Here is an 18,298-nt window from a genome sequence, read left to right on the forward strand (position 1 = left end):
AAACATGCTGGAACTTGGTGTCTCCACAGGACACAATTCTGTATGAAAGAGGAGAGCAGCTGCAATCTGTTCCAATGAATGCAAATTAGCTTCTGCCCTCCAGCTCCTGGCTCTTCGGAAGAAGACTTCAGTTGGAAAGTTGGACTCCCTTGCCCTCTACCCTCTGCTGTGGAAGATTAGCAGAGTCACATCTTTCATTCCTATAGTCACATTAGTACTAAGAAGCCTCTAAAGTACTTCATTCTAGCAGATATGCATATCAGGACCCAAGTTTTTTTTATCTTCCCTTCAATTTCTGTTTCTATTTTGGACACTTTGGCTTGATGCAGCTTACATTCAGAAAATGACTCCATCTGTCCCTCTCATCAGAACCAAATGCTTTTGTTGACATTGGCAATCAAGCTGCATTTGCAGAGCTGAGGCTCAGAACACTGTTACTGTAACTGTTACTGGCTTTAATGTATTTGCTAGGTCATTGCACGTGCTTTGTTCTGAAGTGTTTTTCTGTTTTGCTCTCTCTTTAGCACATGTTTACGAGACAGTATTTAGAGTTTTGTTTTTTTTTTTAAGCAAATGAGAAATTATAAAAAGTCAAGTGCTCCTCCACAGCTGTGAGCTGAAATAAAAAGTTTAGCTGTTCATGCACAGCTATTTATAGCACAATTTCAAGTCAATAGCTAAAATAATTTTAAATTGGCCTACTTGATCCAGTACAAAATGTATTTTTATTCCCTCGAGCCTTATAGTCACATTCTGCCACTGCATGTGGCCTGTGTACCTCAGAATTTCATGTAACTTCCTTAAATAAAGCTTTTCATTGCAAGCTACTCAGGAGTGTACTCTGGAGACCTTTCCAGTTATCCAAAGGGTTGGGTACATCATAAAAATGGGGGCTCAGGAATTCGGTGGTATTTATTAAAGTCCAATATTGCAGCTTATGCACCAGATTTTGGATGCAGTGGCACCAGAATGGTCCCATGCACAAAAAAGGGCAGATTTGTTTTGTGTAAACCTCAAAAGAGCCATGATCTGACCAAAAGTTTATTTTATTAACCAAATCTCATTATAATGTCCAAAATTTTGAGGGCCCAAATCAATGATGACCTTAGCTGGAATAACCTGTGCACTTAGCTGTTAAATAATTAATTGTCTGGTTACCTATGCTTTGTAAACCCGCTCTTTTCCACACCTCATAAATGTTATTTAAACATGGCTCACAGTTCTATGTTGACAGTGAATGAAGGGCCTCATGTCTGGCTCACTGTTTTATTCTTGTGAAGAAGACCTGTTATCTATCAATTTTGCCTCTGTGTGTTGTTCTATATACAGAATTCTTGGTGCATGTTTGTGTGGATGGAAATAAGAACTTGTTTTTGTTGCACACAATTCATTAGGTAAAAAGTAGAGGATACTTATTGGCCATATATGAAGTGATTGGTACTTAGAACTGCTGTATACTGCTCCCTTCCTCTACGTCTCTAACATTCTTCAGCTTGATACTTATGACTGACTCCACCAATTGACTCATTTTCCTTGAGCTTTCAACTCGTGACTCAACCTATAATTTTTAGTTTAAAGTTCTGTGTACTATTGCACTGGGTCTAAGTTACTTTGAGTATCCAATTGTTGTCATTATCTCTTACTGCTGTTTGGAAGTCATAGGGAATAATTGCTGTAAGTGACCAGTGATAGAGAATGTAAAAATACCACGATAGTTCATTTCAGTGAAAAGGGCTCTTTGCAGAGCAGTTTCATATGAGTTGGGGCCATTGGCATCTTTCCTCCCTGAACACGACTAACATATTGATCTACATCAGTTCAAACACCTCAGGGCGAGTCACAAATTCTGGACATTTACATCAGATGGGGCTTAATCACCATGTCACATGTTACTCCACTTAATGCTGAATGGTGCTGCCTCCTGGCAGTTCTGGGGCTTAGCTTAAATCAGGCTGACACCGCTTCCAATGGTTGCACCCCATCAGTTTCTCCTCTGTAGCTCCTCTCTTACTGTCAGGAACCACAGTTGTCCTCTTCATGACTCAGCCTTCTGGCCCGGTCACCAGTGTGGTTTCTTTCCCCTTCCAGGGATGGGGGAGATCAAGGTTCCTGTTCTCCAGCAGTCTCTTCCTTCCCTGCCTCACAGTACCGTTCCCACAAGGTCTGGCAGGGGAACCCAGGCCCACCCTCTACCCTGGGTTCCAGCTCAGGGACATTCCTTGCACCTTGCTGCCTTTCCCTGAGCTGCTTCTATATTTCCTGGCTCTCCCCACTCCTCTGGGATTGCCAGTAGCTTCACTCCCTCCTTCCAGGGAATAAGTTTTGACAGCTTATCTCTGCAGGCCCACCTCCCTTCTCCCAGGGAGTCACTGCAGACTCGTTCCCTGCAGTCCCCTTTACTTCCAATTTCCTGTCTTTTTTTTTTTTGTAGAAGCCCCCACTGTCTCTCACAGGTGAGCTTCTCTCAAATTAGTGGCCTCCAGCCTAAAGCTCACCCATTTGCAGCCTAAGTAACTGATTGGGCTCACCTGGCCCAATTCAGCTCTTGGGGGGGGGGGGGGGGGAAGGGGGACAGTATGGGGAGCACACCTCATCACACACTGCAATAGCTATTGTCTAATGTTAGTTGTGTTATAGGTTTTGGATGGTTGTATGCAGATTGGAGATAGGGTGACCAAACAGCAAATGTGAAAAATCAGGACGGGGTAATAGGAGCCTATATAAGAAAAAAAAACCCAAAATCGGAACTGTCCCTATAAAATCAGGACATCTGGTCACCCTAATTGGAGACGTGCTTTGCTTTCTGACTCCACACGTGTATTGCTCTGACTTTGGACTTTCTCCAGAACACCTGTCTGGCTCCCCTGCTAACTTTAATTACTTGTGGTTTAGCTGTATTTAAGATGAATCCAATTAAACTAGCAAATGCCTTTGCAGGCCTTACATATCTCTCTAACTTTGATTATTGTGTCAGTTACATGATCTAGCCAATTATTCACTGTTGGCCTGGACCTACATTGTCAAACAATAACAAATATGTTTATGAAGTTGCTTTAATTTGTTCTCTGAAAAACGGTTTACATAAAAGAATTGCTACCCAGGCAGATTTGTATACACACATAAAACAATATTCATATTTGTATGAATCAAATAAGAACTGTACTATAGAGACTATAATAAGCAATAGATTATATTTACCAATAAATGCTACCAATTTAAATCAGGATCCCATTACTTTCAGTGTCTCTGGGTGACCTCTGACTTGATAAACGATATGTTCTAATGAGATACGTGCATTCATGTACTTGGGGCTTGATCCAAAGTTCATTCACATCAATGGAAATGTTCCTATTGACTATAAAGGGGTTTGGATTAGGTTTTAATCCATTCTGACATTGAAGGTACAGATTCCTAAATCCAGTATTGCATCATACATGTTTTTTCTGTTGACAATGCTATCCCCATAAGTTTTCTTAATGTCCACTTAATATACCTTCCTCTGGGTTATAGGTTGGTTAATGAATCAAACACATGCAGCTAATCTTGCATGTACTCAATATTTTCTGACCAAATTTTACACTTTTACCCATATTTTCAAACCATGGTCTTGATTCAGCAAAGCACTGAAGCCTGTGTTTAAATCCATTTCTAATTAGCAAAGTACTTAAGAGCTTTCCTGAATAGGAATGGATTTAAGTACATGCTTGGAGTTAATCATATGCTTAAATGGTTTGCTGAATTGCAACCCATATATACAAATTCCCCATGCTCTGTTTTATAATGTTTAAATGCCCATTCCTTTTAATGTACAGTGTGAACAAAATACTCATTTTATTGTAATGCCAGAAAAGAGGGAATCATTTGAACTTTTATAAGTGGTACTAAACCAACCAGTTAAATCTGTCTGCAATTGCTAGAGTTGTCTGTGTGCAATCAAAACTGAATAACACCTATTTTGTTTGATGATTGGTTCATTTCTTACCATTAAAACTAATAGTTTTTCAGCCAAGTTGCCAAAAGTTCAGGAAGGTAAATATTATATTAGAAAAAAAATGAGTCAAGTGCTCTAATATTCAAAACAACAGTCAGTCTTCATCCAACTAGTAAAAACTGGGATGGCATAATCAGTGATTATATCAACCCACATAAGACCCATGTTCTATGAAGGAGTGCTAGAATATGAACAGAATGCTTTACATTTCACTCTTTGCTTTTGTTTTAATAGTTAAATATTTAACAACAAGCCCGTTTCCCAGTGCAATTTGTGGACCCAGTCTTCATTGGATCTTCCCACAAATCATATGGATTTGTAGGATGGGACTACTGGAACATAGGTAAGGAAAGTGTCATTCAAATTAGAAAGTCCCACAAAATCCTGATGAAATAATGCTAGATTTACAGCAGTAACGGAATTTGTCAGTGAAGAACCATAAAACAAGAACATACGGTACATCTCCCATTAGATCCTTCCAGTAGGTTTAATTCAATAGGAGCGAGAGGTTGGAGGGGAAATGGTGCAGTTAAAACCATTGCAAATTTGAAGAATCATTCACTTATAAATGAAAGAAAGAAAGTTCTGTATTTCAATGGTTAAATGATGACTGCTAACTACATTATATGACCATCTGAATTTAACACCTTATCATCATCATCATCAATGTTCCTATTACGCCTCTGAAATTTAGGGCAGTGACGAAGCTCCTCCACTCCTGTCTGTTTCTGGCAAGACTTTCAGTGGTTCCCCAGCTGTGTCCCAGGTTTTTCAGCTCAGCTTCCACAGCTCTTCGCAATGTTGTTTTCGGGCGGCCTCATTTTTGCTTGCCTTCAGGTGTCCATTTTATTGCTACTCTGGTGATGGAATCAGTTTCCATCCGAAGCACATGACCGATACATCTCCAACACATCCTGGCAATGTTGGTGCTCAGATCCCCTTGGCTGCACTGTGTCCATAGATCTTGGTTTGAGATTGTTCTGGGCCAAAAGATACGGAGGATTTTTCTGAGGTGGGTTGTATGGAATGAAGACAGTTTGCACATGTCAGACTTTCTCATTCCCCAGCATTCTGCACTATAAAGTAATGTTGAAAGTACGCAGCTCTGATAAATCTTGAGTTTGGTTTTTGGTTTTTTATTTCGATGATTTCGGACTGTATTAAAGCTCCTGAAGGTGTTCCTGGCTTTATTGATTTTGTTCCGGATGTCCTGGCTTGTTCCACTGTCCTGGCTGATGGTGCTGCCCAAGTATGTGAATGTTTCTACATTGGTGAGAACATAATCTTCTATCTGTACTGGTGAGGCAATATTAAAGGTCATGATATCTGTCTTATTGCGGTTAATTTTCAATCCAATTTGCTGGCTGAATGAGTTGAGTCAAGTTGTTTTTTCTTGTATATGGTGTGATGATGAAGTGATGAAGAAGTAAAGGACAAATTCGACCTTACACTACAGGCGAGTTAGAGAAAATACCACTCCATGACCTAACTATCGTCATGGGAGACCTGATTGCCAAGGTCGATAAGGACACCACAAACAACAACAGAGCAATGGGAAGACATGGGTGTGGCACCATGTATGAAAACGGAGAAAGGTTTGTTGATTTCTGTAATATGAATGACTTAGTCATCATCAGAACCCTATCTGAACATGGTGTTCTCTAAATGGCAGAGATAAGAACCATATTGACCATATCATGATCAATGGCAAATGGCAACGCTCACTGACAGGTGTGAAAGTGAGAAGGAGTGCAGATGTTGGCAGCAACCATCACCTTGTGACAGCCCCCATCAAGCTAAAACTGAGAAGTGTGGGTCCACCAAACAAGGGACATAGACGTTATGATATTGACAAGCTAGAGTCCCTTGAAGTACAGAAATTAACACCTTATGCCAAACCCCAAAATTGTCTATATTTTCACAAAGTGCATAAAGCCTAACTCTGGGTTTGGGCAGAATGGGAATCTTTTTAAATACACCAAGGAGTGCAGAGTCAATGTGTTTTTTTTTAAGTTAACATGTTCAATTAGATGTTCACTTTAAGACATTGTCTGTATGGCTGTATTTTTGGTTGGGTGTGTGTGTGTGTGTGTGTGTGTGTGTGTGTAGGAGGCAATTATTTCTGATTAATTTTACAGTACCCAAAAATGCACTAGATAGTTAAAAGAACAAACGAAAAGGGGTACACCTTTCAAAAGTGGCTAAGTGACATAGGAGCCAGAGTTGTGTTTTAAGAGATTTAGGCACTTTGGCCCAGATCTTCAAAGGTATTTAGATACCTAATCCCCATTGATTTCAGTTGAAGTTAGGTGTCTAAATCAATGACCCTTAAGCTCTTCAGTGCCTAAGTCACTTTTGAAATTGGCATATATAGGCTCCTAAATCACTTAAGCACTTTTGAAAATTGTATCCAAGGTCCTTTCTCCAAAGATCATAAAATCATAGGACTGGAAGGAACCTTAAGAGGCCTTTTAGTCCAGTCTCCTGCACTCAAGGCCGGACTAAGTATTATCTAGACCAGGGTGGGCAAACTTTTTGGCCCAAGAGCCACATCGGGGTTGCAAAACTGTATGGGGGGACGGGTAGGGAAGGCTGTGCCTCCCCAAACAGCCTGGCCCCTTCCCCTATCTGACCCATCCCACTTCGCGCCCCCTGACTGCCCCCTCAGAACTGCCAACCTATCCAACCCCCCCCCCCGGCTCCTTGTCCCCAGACTGCCCTCTCCTGAGACCCCCTGCTCCCTGTCCCCTGACAGGCCCCCGGGATGCCCACAATTATCCAACCCCCCGCTCCCCGATTGCCCCCCGGAACTCCCTGCCCCTTATCCAACTCCCCTGTCCCCTTACCATGCTGCTCAGAGCAGCATGTCTGGCAGCCCCACCACCCAGAGCGCTGCCCGTGTGGCGGTGAAGCTGCAGGGGGGGAGGACAGCAGGGGAGGGGTTGGGGACTAGCCTCCCCGGCCGGGAGCTCAAGGGCCAGGCAGGATGGGCCCGCAGGCCGCAGTATGCCCATGTCTAATCTAGACCATTCCTGAGAGGTGTTTGTCTAAACTGCTCTTAAAAATCTCCAAAGATGGAGATGGAGATTCCACAATCTTCTTAGGCAATTTACTGCAGTGCTTAACCACCCTGACAGTTAGGGAGTTTTCCTAATGTCCAACCTAAACCATCCTTGTTCCAATTTAAGCCCATTGCTTATTGTCCTATCCTCAAAGGTTAAAGAGAACAACTTTTCTCCCTCGTCCTTATAACAACCTTTTATGTACTTGAAAGCTCTTCTCTTGTCCCCCCTCAGTCTTCTCTTCTCCAGACTAAACAAACCCATTTTTTTTTTCAATCTTCCGTCATAGTTTGTTTTCTAGAACTTTAATCATTTTTGTTGCTCTTCTCTGGACTTTCTCCAATTTGTCCACATCTTTTCCGAAATGTGGTGCCCAAAACTGGACACACTACTCCAGTTGAGGCCTGGAGTAGAGTGGAAAAATTACTTCTTGTGTCTTGATTATAAGACTCCTGCTAATACATCCCAGAATGATGTTTGCTTCTTTTGCAACCGTGTTACACTGTTGACTCTCATTTAGCTTGTGATCCACTATGACACCCCAGATCCCTTTCTGCAGTACGTTTTCCTAGGCAGTCATTTCCCATTTTGTATGTGTGCAACTGATTGTTCTTTCCTAAATGGAGTACTTTTCATTTGTCCATATTGAATTTTATCCTATTACTTCAGACGATTTCTCCAGTTTGTCCAGATCATTTTGAATTGTAATCCTATCCTCCAAAGTACTTGCCACTCCTCCCAGCTTGGTATCATCCACAAACTTTATAAGTGTACTCTCTATGTCATTATCTAAATCATTGATGAAGATATTGAACAGAACCAGACCCAGAACTGATCCCTGCTGGGCCCTACTTGATATGCCCTTCCAGCCTGACTGTGAACCACTGATAACTACTCTCTCGGAACAGTTTTCCAAGCCAGTTATTCACTCACCCTATAGTAGCTCCATCTAGATTATATTTCCCTAGATTGTTTATGAGAAGCTCATTTGAGACTGTATCAAAAGCCTTACTAAAGTCAAGAATATACCACATCTGCTGCTTCCTTCCCACCCCGCCCTGTCCACAAGGCTTGTTAGCCTGTCAAAGAAAGCTATTGGGCTGGTTTGACATGATTTGTTCTTGACAAATCTATGCTGTTACTATAACACCTTATTATCTCCTAGGTGTCTTCAAATTCATTGCTCCATTATCTTTCTGGGTACTGACTGGTCTGTAATTCCCTGGTTTGTCCTTATTCCCCTATTTCTAGTTTGGCACTATATTTGCCCTTTTCCAGTCCTCTGGAATCTCACCCGTCTTCCGTGACTTTTTGAAGATAATCACTAATGGCTGAGAGAGCTTCTCAATCAGCACCTTGAGTATTCTAGGATGTATTTCATCAGGCCCCGGTGACTTGAAAACCTTTCACTTGTCTAAGTAATTTTTAACTTGTTCTTTCCCTATTTTAGCGTCTGTTTGTACCTCATTTTCACTGCATTCATTAAGTTAGATGAACAATTGCTACTAAACTATTTGGTGTAAACTGAAACAAAAAAAGTCATTCAGCACTTCTGCCATCTTCACATTTCTGTTACTGTTCCCTTAAACTTTCTTCCCAAGGGATCTTACCTACCAACTGCCTTAGTTGGCTAAAATCTGCCTTCTTGAAATTCATTTTCTTTATTGTGCTGTTTTTCCCTTCTACCATTCCTTAGAATCATGAACTCTATCCTTTCATGGTCACTTTCACCCAAGTTGCCTTCCACTTTCAAATTCTCAACCAGTTCTTCCCTGTTTGTCAAAATCAAATCTAAAACACTCTCCCTTTCTCCACCTTCTGAAATAAAAAAAATTGTCTCCAATATATTCCAGGAACTTGTTGGATAATCTGTGCCCTGCTGTGTTATTTTCTCAACAGATGTCTGAAGTCCCGCATCGCTACCAAGTTCTCTGCTTTGGATGATTTTGTTAGTGGCTTATAAAAAGCCTCATCCACCTCTTCCTGGTTAGGTGGTCTCTAGTAGACCCCTACCATAACATTACCCTTGTTTTTACCCCTTTTATCCTTATCCAGAGACTTTCCACAAGTCTGTTTCCTATTTCAATTTCAACCTCTGTCCAAGTATATACATTTTTGATATACAAGGCAACACCTCCTCCCTTCTTTCCCTGCCTGTCCTCCCTGAGGAAGCTCGACCCTTCTATACCAACATTCCAGTCGTGTATTATCCCACCAAGTCTCTGTGATGACAACTATGTCATAGTTGTGCTTATTGATTAGCATTTCTAGTTCTTGCTGCTTATTCCCAATATTTCTCACATTAGTATACAGACATCTAAGATACTGATTTGATTTCCCCCCCATGTTCTCTCTTGTCTCTCCCTTATCCCTGCTATAATGACCCACACTCTTCTTAGATGGGTCTTAGGAGTGCTAATCAAGGTGGACACCAGTGCAATCAAGATGGACATCATCTATTCCCAACAGTTGACAAGAAGGTGTGAGTATCAGCAGAGGGAAAATTACCTGTTAGCACTACAAAGGTAATTTCCCCTCTGTTAATATTCACCCCTTCTTGTCAACTGTTGAGAATAGGCCACTTCCACCTTAATTGAATTGGCCTCATTAGCACTGACCCCCCACTTAGTAAGGCAACTCCCATCTTTTCATGTGCTGTAATATATATACTGCTTACTGTATTTTTCACTCCATGCATCTGATGAAGTGGGTTTTAGCCCACAAAAGGTTATGCCCAAATACATTTGTTAGTTTCTTAGGTGCCACAAGGACTCTTCGTTGTTTTTGCTGATACCAACTAACATGGCTACCACTCTGAGGTTTGTGTTGATGCTGTACCTGACTGGGCCAGCACAGCCTGCGTACCAAGGGCTGGAAGCAGCATCAGCAGATTATGCCCAGGTGAAAGTGGCTATATTGGGCTACCTTCAGATCATGGAAGAGGCTTTTCAAGGGTGATCCCGAGAGGAGAAATACTCCAGGTGGTTTGGCCCTGTATAGTATCCCAGAAATAGGAACTTGTGTTGGCAGTAGTTGAAGCCAAAGACTTAGACTTGAATCCAGGTTGCTGAGTTTATCTTGGCAGAGCAGTTAACCCACATGCTCCCAGCAGGGGGGAGGGATTGGGTACTCAAACACCAGGCAGAGACCCTGGCTGATGTGCAAAAGACCGGCTGATGCAAAGGGGGGTCCTTTGAGTTGAAAGAGAACCTAACCAGGAGGGCAGTGGCCTGACAGCTTGATTCCTATAAGGGTCCCAGCAAACTGTGGGGACCCAGGCTGGTCTCCATCAGAAAACCCAGATGCCCTAGACTGAGACCCAGATGAGGTGCCTTGAGGCCCCAGCAGTATTCTTACCAGGAAAACCAGGGAGTGGGGGTAGGCAGGCTACATAGGGAGGTGCTACCTCAAGTGCTAGGCCCAGGGCCAGAACCTACCCAGCAAGTAGTGGGAGTTTGCTTTTCAGGTGGGCGCCTAGGACACTTGTATCACAAATGCCCCTTTGAGTGTAGTTATGGATAGGTGTGGATGACAGAAAATTTAGCCTATAAGCCAGTAGTCTCCAATCTTTTTACGCCCAAGATCACTTTTTGAATTTAAGGGCAACCCAGGATCTACCCTGCCCCTTCCCTGAAGCCCTGCCCTGCTCACTCCGTTCTCCTCCTACCCCCGCACCCTCACTCACTTTCACCAGGCTGGGGCAGGGGGTTGGGGTTCAGGAGGGGGTGCAGGGGTTGAGGTGCCTTAGTGCTCAGCAGATCCTGAGGTGAGCCTATAGGGGCATGTATGCATGTATTTAAACCTGGGGACTTGTCCTGCTCCCCAGTGCAGAGCCCAAACTATTCACCAAGTGGCAGGGACCATATGAAGTAATACAGCAGGTGGGGAACATTAATTATGAAACCAGGTGGACTAGACAGGAAGTCTATCATACAAACCTCCTGAAACCAGGGGAGGGCCAGGAGGGCTTGTTTATCCTTCTTTATCCATTTGAGCCAGTACTGGGACCCCAAGCATCTGTCTTGCAGGACCCTGACTCTGTACAGATAAGGGTGAAACTCTGCCCGGGACCAGGGTCCCAAGTGAGACAACTTCTCTGAGATATTGTCATCTCAGCTGCGATAAACCCACCTAATAATTCAACATCATGACCAGAACTGGGGCAACATGTCTGGGAGAACTATTGGCTGCTTAAAAAAAAAAAAAAAAAAAGGAGCTCTGCACTATGCTGGATTTAGGAGCCATTGAAGAATCTCACAGCAATTCACAAAGCCAAGTTGGCCTGGCCTGTAAACCAGATGGCACTATTCTAGTCTGCACAGACTTCAGAAAGGTTAATGCTATTTCTAAGTTTCATGTGTACTCCATTACCTGAGTGGATGAACTACTAGACTATTTTCAGAGTAACAGCCATGTTAGTCTGTATTCGCAAAAAGAAAAGGAGTACTTGTGGCACCTTAGAGACTAACCAATTTATTTGAGCATGAGCTTTCGTGAGCTACAGCTCACTTCATCCGATGAAGTGAGCTGTAGCTCACGAAAGCTCATGCTCAAATAAATTGGTTAGTCTCTAAGGTGCCACAAGTACTCCTTTTCTTTCTACTAGACTATGTAATTAGTCTAGTGTTAAGAGCAGAGAACTATAAGTCGCGCCTCCTGGGTACTGTTTCTGTCACTGATTGACCTTGGGAAAGTCAGTTGACCTCTCTCTTTACTCAGCCTTAAATGGACATAATCCTTCTATCTCATAGAGGAATTGTGAGGATTCATTATTGTTTATAAAGCATTTTGAGATCCATGAATGAAAGGTCCTATATCAATGCAAGATATTTTTAGTTTTGCTTCAGTTTAATTTTCTGCATCTATTTATATATTTTTACATTTTCTTTTCAATGTGAAAGAAACGCATGATTGTTCAGAAATATGGCTTCAACTTAGCGCTTGACTGCACTGCTCAGCAGTTCAGACTACCACTGCATGAATAGCAGTGTGCACCAAAGTGCTGCACTGTAACTCCCCCATGTGGTTGCTGTGGGCACAAACTAAACAATTCCTAGTTCACATGAATGTAATTCTCTTCAAATAGGACTACATGCAGGTGACCCAGGAACCTTTTCGTTTTTGCCTTCAGTGTCTACACAGGGAGTTACAGTGCGGTACTGTGGTGCGTCCTGCTCATCACACCTCTGTAGTCTGAACTGTGAGGCAGAATAGACATAGCCTTAGAGTGTGGGCCAAGTTCATCCCTCAAGTAAGCAGGTGCAATGTCGTTTGTCAGATTTCACCTGATTACACCAGGGCTGAATTTGGCCCTGTGTAAAATACCAGCAATTCAAAAATAAAATGTGACTACAACTACTACTCATAAACATCCATTTGACAATGCAGTTTTATTTGTATAGAAAAAAGATGTATCCTAAACACAGAAAACTAAAAATAAGTGGTATGGCAATTTGTATAGTTATATTTCTGTGGTACAGCTATTTATATAGCTGTATTTCTGTGCTTATGTAATCATATATAGCACAGTTACACAACAAGTAAAAAAAAATTTCAGTAGTACTGTAAAATAATTATTGTGTATATAATATACACAGAGAGGAAAAAGCAAAACAAGTGCTTGAAAAAATTTGTAAAAGAAGAAGCAGAGCCAGAAAACCCCACGGGAAACGTTATGTATGAAAGAGAAAATGTGATTGTGTAAGATGGGATGAAAGTTCTGTATCCAATATATTAAATGGCACCTGGGTATCTGTTGAGTTTGCTTTTTGCTAGTAGCAGTAGTGGTGCAGTATGTATGCAGATAGAATCTGGACATAAATCTAAAAGATCAGCCAAGGGGAAACGTTAACCAGATGCTGGTAAATAATGACACAATGTGATGAGGTAAGCTCAGCACTCATACACTTTAAGATGTATATAAATGGGTTTTGAGATGTTTAAAAAGCTCTCTTACACCAGCTGGATGGAAATATCTGAAATGTCAGCATTGTGTAGTTCACCATCTGTGTATCCCCATTTTTTCTCTTTATTTTAAGGATTCCTTATGTTGGAGAGAGAAAAATGACTCTTCTGGAGTTCAAATGTGCTTCTGAAAAGGTGAAATGGGATTTTTTTTAAAAGATTTGCTTTGTTCCAAATAATCATATGTAAAACAACAATTGGTAGCAACTTACAAATAGTCAGTAATAATACTTAGCACTCTTATGAACTACTTTTTATCATCAAAGCTTTTTACACGCATTATCTAATTAATACATAATTAAATAAAATTAATGAGACCATAATCACCATGAAACAAACAGCTACACTTTATTTCCCCAGCTATTATCTTTTAATAGAGGGCACATATTGGATGCTACTGCTATTTGAATGGAAGACGGCAAAAAGTGAGCCTGAGAAACTATCCCCACCCCTCTTTCCAATGTAATTGACTTCAATCTATTGTGATCACATCGTTTTAGGGTCAGCCTTAGGAAAAGCTGTGAAGGTATCCACAGTGTTGAGCAGGTTGTCACCCCTGGAATATTATTTCTTACTGGAAAAGGAAAATAAAGAATGTTTATGGACTGCTAACCAAACAACGACTTCCATTATTATTGTTTAATATTCATATTGCTACTACCAGGCAAAATGACAGGTTGGACCCCATTGTGCTAGGTGGTGTACAAACACAAAACTTCCAATATCTTGCCTAGAGAGAGAGTATGGATAGGGCTCCAAAAAGAAATCCATACAAACAGAAGGAAAAGAAGAACCAGAAAAAAAGGAGAAACTGGATTTTTCTTCCCAAATAAACAGTAATGTGATATAGAATATGCTCTAGGTTTTATCTTCTAGCTAAATCTTATTTTTGTTTGGTAATAATCAACTTAAGAACTGTATCTATCAGACACCTGAGTTTAGGTCAGAAGAAATATTGTTTAATATTTGTCCTTTATCCAAGAATAATGAAAATTAATTGGATGCAAACAAAACACAAGTGAACATTGAAGATGGGATCTCTTCTGCCTCAGGACTATTCATTAGGCTGTTACATACGATTCTGAGTGGGGAGAATCATAATAGAGATGTAATTTTAATCACAGCATCTCTTTTTCACTTCAAAGAAAGTTGTCTATTCAAAGTATGTATCTCTGGATTTCTCTTTAAGATATTATTTTGATAGTTCTTAGTTGAGTGTGTGTAGGTTGACTGGTTGATTTTTTTTTGTTTGTTTTTTTAATTCTTGAGAGAGCCAGTAATATACATGTGGTTTCATTTAATTTCATTATTATGTTGGTGAATGATGTTGAACCCTGTTTTTTTAGGTAGCAAGTGTTAGCTAGGGATGTTAGACCCCTATTTACTGTGAAATATATAGTATTTGCATAAATAGTGCGCCCCTTTTCAAAGTCCTTAATACAGTCAGTGATCTAGACTTATTGCTTGTCTTACAAAATTATTTGGAAGGGAATCAATTTGAAACTGTGCTGACCATGAATGACCTGGAAAACTCCCTTGCTTTCTATAGCATGTTGCAGCAGAGTGCTCACTCTGTCAGTATAGCTACTTGCTTTATGGGGTGACAATTCACAGGGCAAAATCTGTTGTCAAGAAAGCACAAGTCTTTTCCTCGGTTCCTATTGGAGCTGGGCTTCAACTGCTTAAATATTCAGGAATGAAAATCACACTGAGACCTGCACAGTAAAGTCTCCGCTTGGGCAGTGTCCCTAGCCTCTGTTTTCCAGAAGCTGGGAATGGGTGAGGGGCTGGATCACTTGCTGAGTACCTGTTCTCCTCATTTCCTCTGCAGCACCTGGCATTGGCCACTGTCAGCAGACAGGCTCCTGGGCTCGATGAACCCTTGGTCTGACCCAGTACAGCCGTTCTTATGTTCCTCCCCCCAACAGGCACACACAAGACAATGGGCTAGCTTGCTCAGATGGCGCAAAGAGGGAAAGGAGAAATGGGCGCGGGGGGAAGGGCGCCTTCTCTGCTTTCATCTTAGCCCCTGGAAGCTCCCCTTAGCATCTCTTACTCTATAGCTCCCCCCGCCCCCCAACGGGCAGCTGCGATGCAGTCTCTTCCAGCTGGGTGTTCACCAGAAGCAGTGCTCTTTGCTTTACAGGAGGGGAGGAAGGGAGCCCCAGTTCTTGCCATCTCCTGCCCTCTCACTCCCTGTGCCTCTCCCACCTCCCTCCCTCCCTCCCTCCCCCTCAATGCCGCCCCCTCCGCCTGCCCTCAGTGCTGCTCCTGCTCTCCTCCCATCGGTGGTGCCCCTCCCTCAGCGCTGCCCCGTCCTTTCTATGCTGCTGTCTCTCCTCCTGCCGTCAGTGCTGCCCCTGCCCCCACTGCTCCTGCCAGTCCTCATGGCCCTCCTCTCCCGCGACTTCCCGCCCTGCTGACTCCCCCTCCCCCGCGCGCTGCTGTCTGTGCCCTCCCCTGCTCGGCGGCTGCTGTGTCTCCCCCTCTCCCCGCCGCGCTGGACCCGGGGCCACGTGCCGCCGCCGGAGTTCTGCCCCTGCCCTCGGTCTGCCATTGACGTCACATTCGGAACAAGCCGGCGGCCGCCCGCGCGCCCTCACACTCTCTCACACACGGGAGGCGGCGGCGGCAGCAGCAGCCGCAGCAGCAGCCCGCCTGCCCCTGCCCGCTCCACCCGCTGCCTCCTGCTCCGGCTCCTGGCCGCCCCGGCCCCGCTCGGCAGCCGGCCCCGCCGCGCTCATGAGAAGCGCCTGCCAGCCCTGATCCCAAGTAAGGACCCGGTGCAACTGCCCTCCCCGGATCGCGGCTCTGCGGAGCCCGGCTCGGGGGCAGAGCCCGCTCCCGCGGCTCGTGCCGCAGCCCCGCAGCCTGCCCCGGGCTGCGCCCAGCCACCCCGCGCCTGGGCCAGGACGGGCTGCGGGCACCAGCGTGCCAAGCAGGTGCGTGGGGCGCCCCTTCGACAGGGGCGGCGGGGCCTCCGGCCGCGGCGGGAGATCGGCGGCGGCTTCTCCCTTTTGCCCCCCAAAGCCGCGGCGGCCGGTTTTTTTCACAGCTTGGGGCGGCAAAAACTGTAGCGCCCGGGCCCTGCGCCTGGCCAAGCGCACCCCCGGCTGGGCTCAGCGCCGCGGCTGGCACGGGGACCGGCGGGTTCAGCACCACGGTCAGGGCTCTGAGCCGCTGCCTCGTGTCTTTCCTGCCTTCCCGCTGGTGGCGGGGGGTTGGCCTTTATTCTGCCACATCCCCCCACCCTTCCCTGGGCACGTTTCCTTCCCTCTCAGGCGCGACCCGCCCCGCCAGGCGCGGTCCTGTCCTCTCCCCGCGCCCCGGCAGTCTGGGGGGCAGGGGAAGGGAGCCTGGAGCTGCCCCCGCTGCTCACTTTGTGCTCATTTGCCTCCTCGCCTCTTCTGCTCGCAGGCGGCGCACCTGGCTTCGGCAGAGATGAATGAAAGCGGCTCGCTCAATGGCACCGGGGTCCCTTTAGCCCGCATGCAAGCCAGCCATGGCAACTCTTCCCTGGAGCTCTCCTCGCAGCTCCCCGTCTTTGCCATCAACCCCTGGGACGTTGTGCTCTGCATCTCCGGGACCATCATCGCCTGTGAAAATGCCATCGTGGTGGCCATTATATTCTACACTCCCACCCTGAGAACCCCTATGTTTGTGCTCATTGGGAGCCTGGCCACAGCGGACCTACTGGCTGGAGTTGGCTTAATCCTGAATTTTGTTTTTCAATATGTGATCCAGTCAGAGACCATTAGCCTTATTACCGTTGGATTCTTAGTTGCCTCCTTCACTGCTTCTGTGAGTAGCTTGTTAGCCATCACAGTTGATCGTTACCTTTCCCTGTACAATGCACTGACTTATTACTCAGAGAAGACCGTCCTCTGCATTCATATGATGCTGGTCGTTACCTGGGGGGTGTCCCTCTGCTTGGGACTACTACCTGTTCTAGGCTGGAATTGTCTAGATGACTATTCATCCTGCAGTATTGTCAGACCCTTGACCAAAAGTAACGTGACTTTGCTGTCTGCCTCTTTCTTTTTGGTTTTTATCATCATGCTTCATCTGTACATTAAAATCTGCAAAATAGTTTGCAGGCATGCACATCAGATAGCTCTCCAGCAACATTTTTTGACTGCATCTCACTATGTTGCTACTAAAAAAGGAGTCTCTACGCTTGCTATAATTATTGGGACCTTTGGAGCAAGCTGGTTACCATTTGCAATCTATTGTGTAGTTGGAGATCTTGACTACCCTTCTGTGTACACTTACGCCACACTTCTGCCTGCTACTTACAACTCCATGATCAATCCTATCATTTATGCCTACAGAAACCAAGAAATTCAGAGGGCGATGTGGGTTCTTTTTTGTGGCTGCTTTCAGTCTAAAGTGTCCTTTCGTTCAAGATCGCCCAGTGATGTCTAAGTGGCTTTTCTTTTTGTAGTGCTGCCCAAAGAGACAAGCTACTTAGTAAATTACAGTGCCTGTAATGAACTAGATCCATGTTGTGAAGTTGTTGAAAACATGCTTAAACCTTAGCACTTTATGTACATATATTTGTATTTTTTGGAATGTTCAGGTATGGAGCTTTCACGTCTGTAAAAAAACTGTGGTTGCACCCAGAATTGTACATCACATTTGTAAAATGAAGACATTCCAATACTGCTTAATTCTAGCACTTTATTTCTAGCTGCTGAAGTGCCAAACAGTGTTGCCACTTCCAAGGGCAGAGAGAAGGGAAGTGAAATGTATTTTATGTGTGAGTATATTTTGCTGCACAATGTTGACAAATTATAACATTTTGTACACAAAGAAATAAATGCATTGAACGTGTAATTTTATTTTGTGTGTTTAACTGATTACAGAGATATGAAAGCTTGAAAGCCTGCCAGCTGAGCAAGATCCCTTTTTGTTTACTCTAAAAAGCTCACCCTGTACTTGTAGCTAAGGAAACTACTATATTTTACGTATGCAGAGGAAATATCTCACAAAAATGCTTAACTGCTATTTTTGATTGTTTTCTTTCATTATCCTGACTAGTATTTATTTATCTTATCTTATTGATTTTTTCTCCAATTCTCACAGGGTCTCATCTTTTATTCATAGGTTGGTCCCATATTAAAATATTACATTTTAAAAAATTAAGGGAAAAAATATCCAAGATGCTTTTCAGTTTCAGCCTAAACTCCCTTATTTCTCCCCTTAAAGGAGAAATAAAATCAGTTGATTTGGGGAAATAATCAGTTGATTCCCTAAAAGCTTGTACGAGGCCATCATAAAT

At 43.7% G+C, this 18,298-nt stretch overlaps 1 protein-coding gene across 1 annotated transcript; it reads left to right on the forward strand.

Moving 5' to 3' along the window:
• The first annotated feature begins 15,710 nt into the window (after positions 1–15,710).
• On the forward strand, positions 15,711–17,822 carry GPR6 (G protein-coupled receptor 6). Its single transcript, XM_074946897.1, has 2 exons — positions 15,711–15,789; positions 16,435–17,822. The coding sequence occupies exon 2, from the start codon at positions 16,459–16,461 to the stop codon at positions 17,440–17,442; it is 984 nt and encodes a 327-aa protein (XP_074802998.1). The 5' UTR covers positions 15,711–15,789; positions 16,435–16,458; the 3' UTR covers positions 17,443–17,822.
• Positions 17,823–18,298: the final 476 nt, after the last annotated feature.

The sequence above is a fragment of the Natator depressus genome, chromosome 3 (genome assembly GCF_965152275.1).
Source record: "Natator depressus isolate rNatDep1 chromosome 3, rNatDep2.hap1, whole genome shotgun sequence".
NCBI lineage: Eukaryota > Metazoa > Chordata > Testudines > Cheloniidae > Natator > Natator depressus.

Coding starts and splice junctions, on each gene's coding strand:
- GPR6 (XM_074946897.1), top strand. CDS start 16,459: ATGAATGAAAGCGGCTCGCTCAATGGCACCGGGGTCCCTTTAGCCCGC.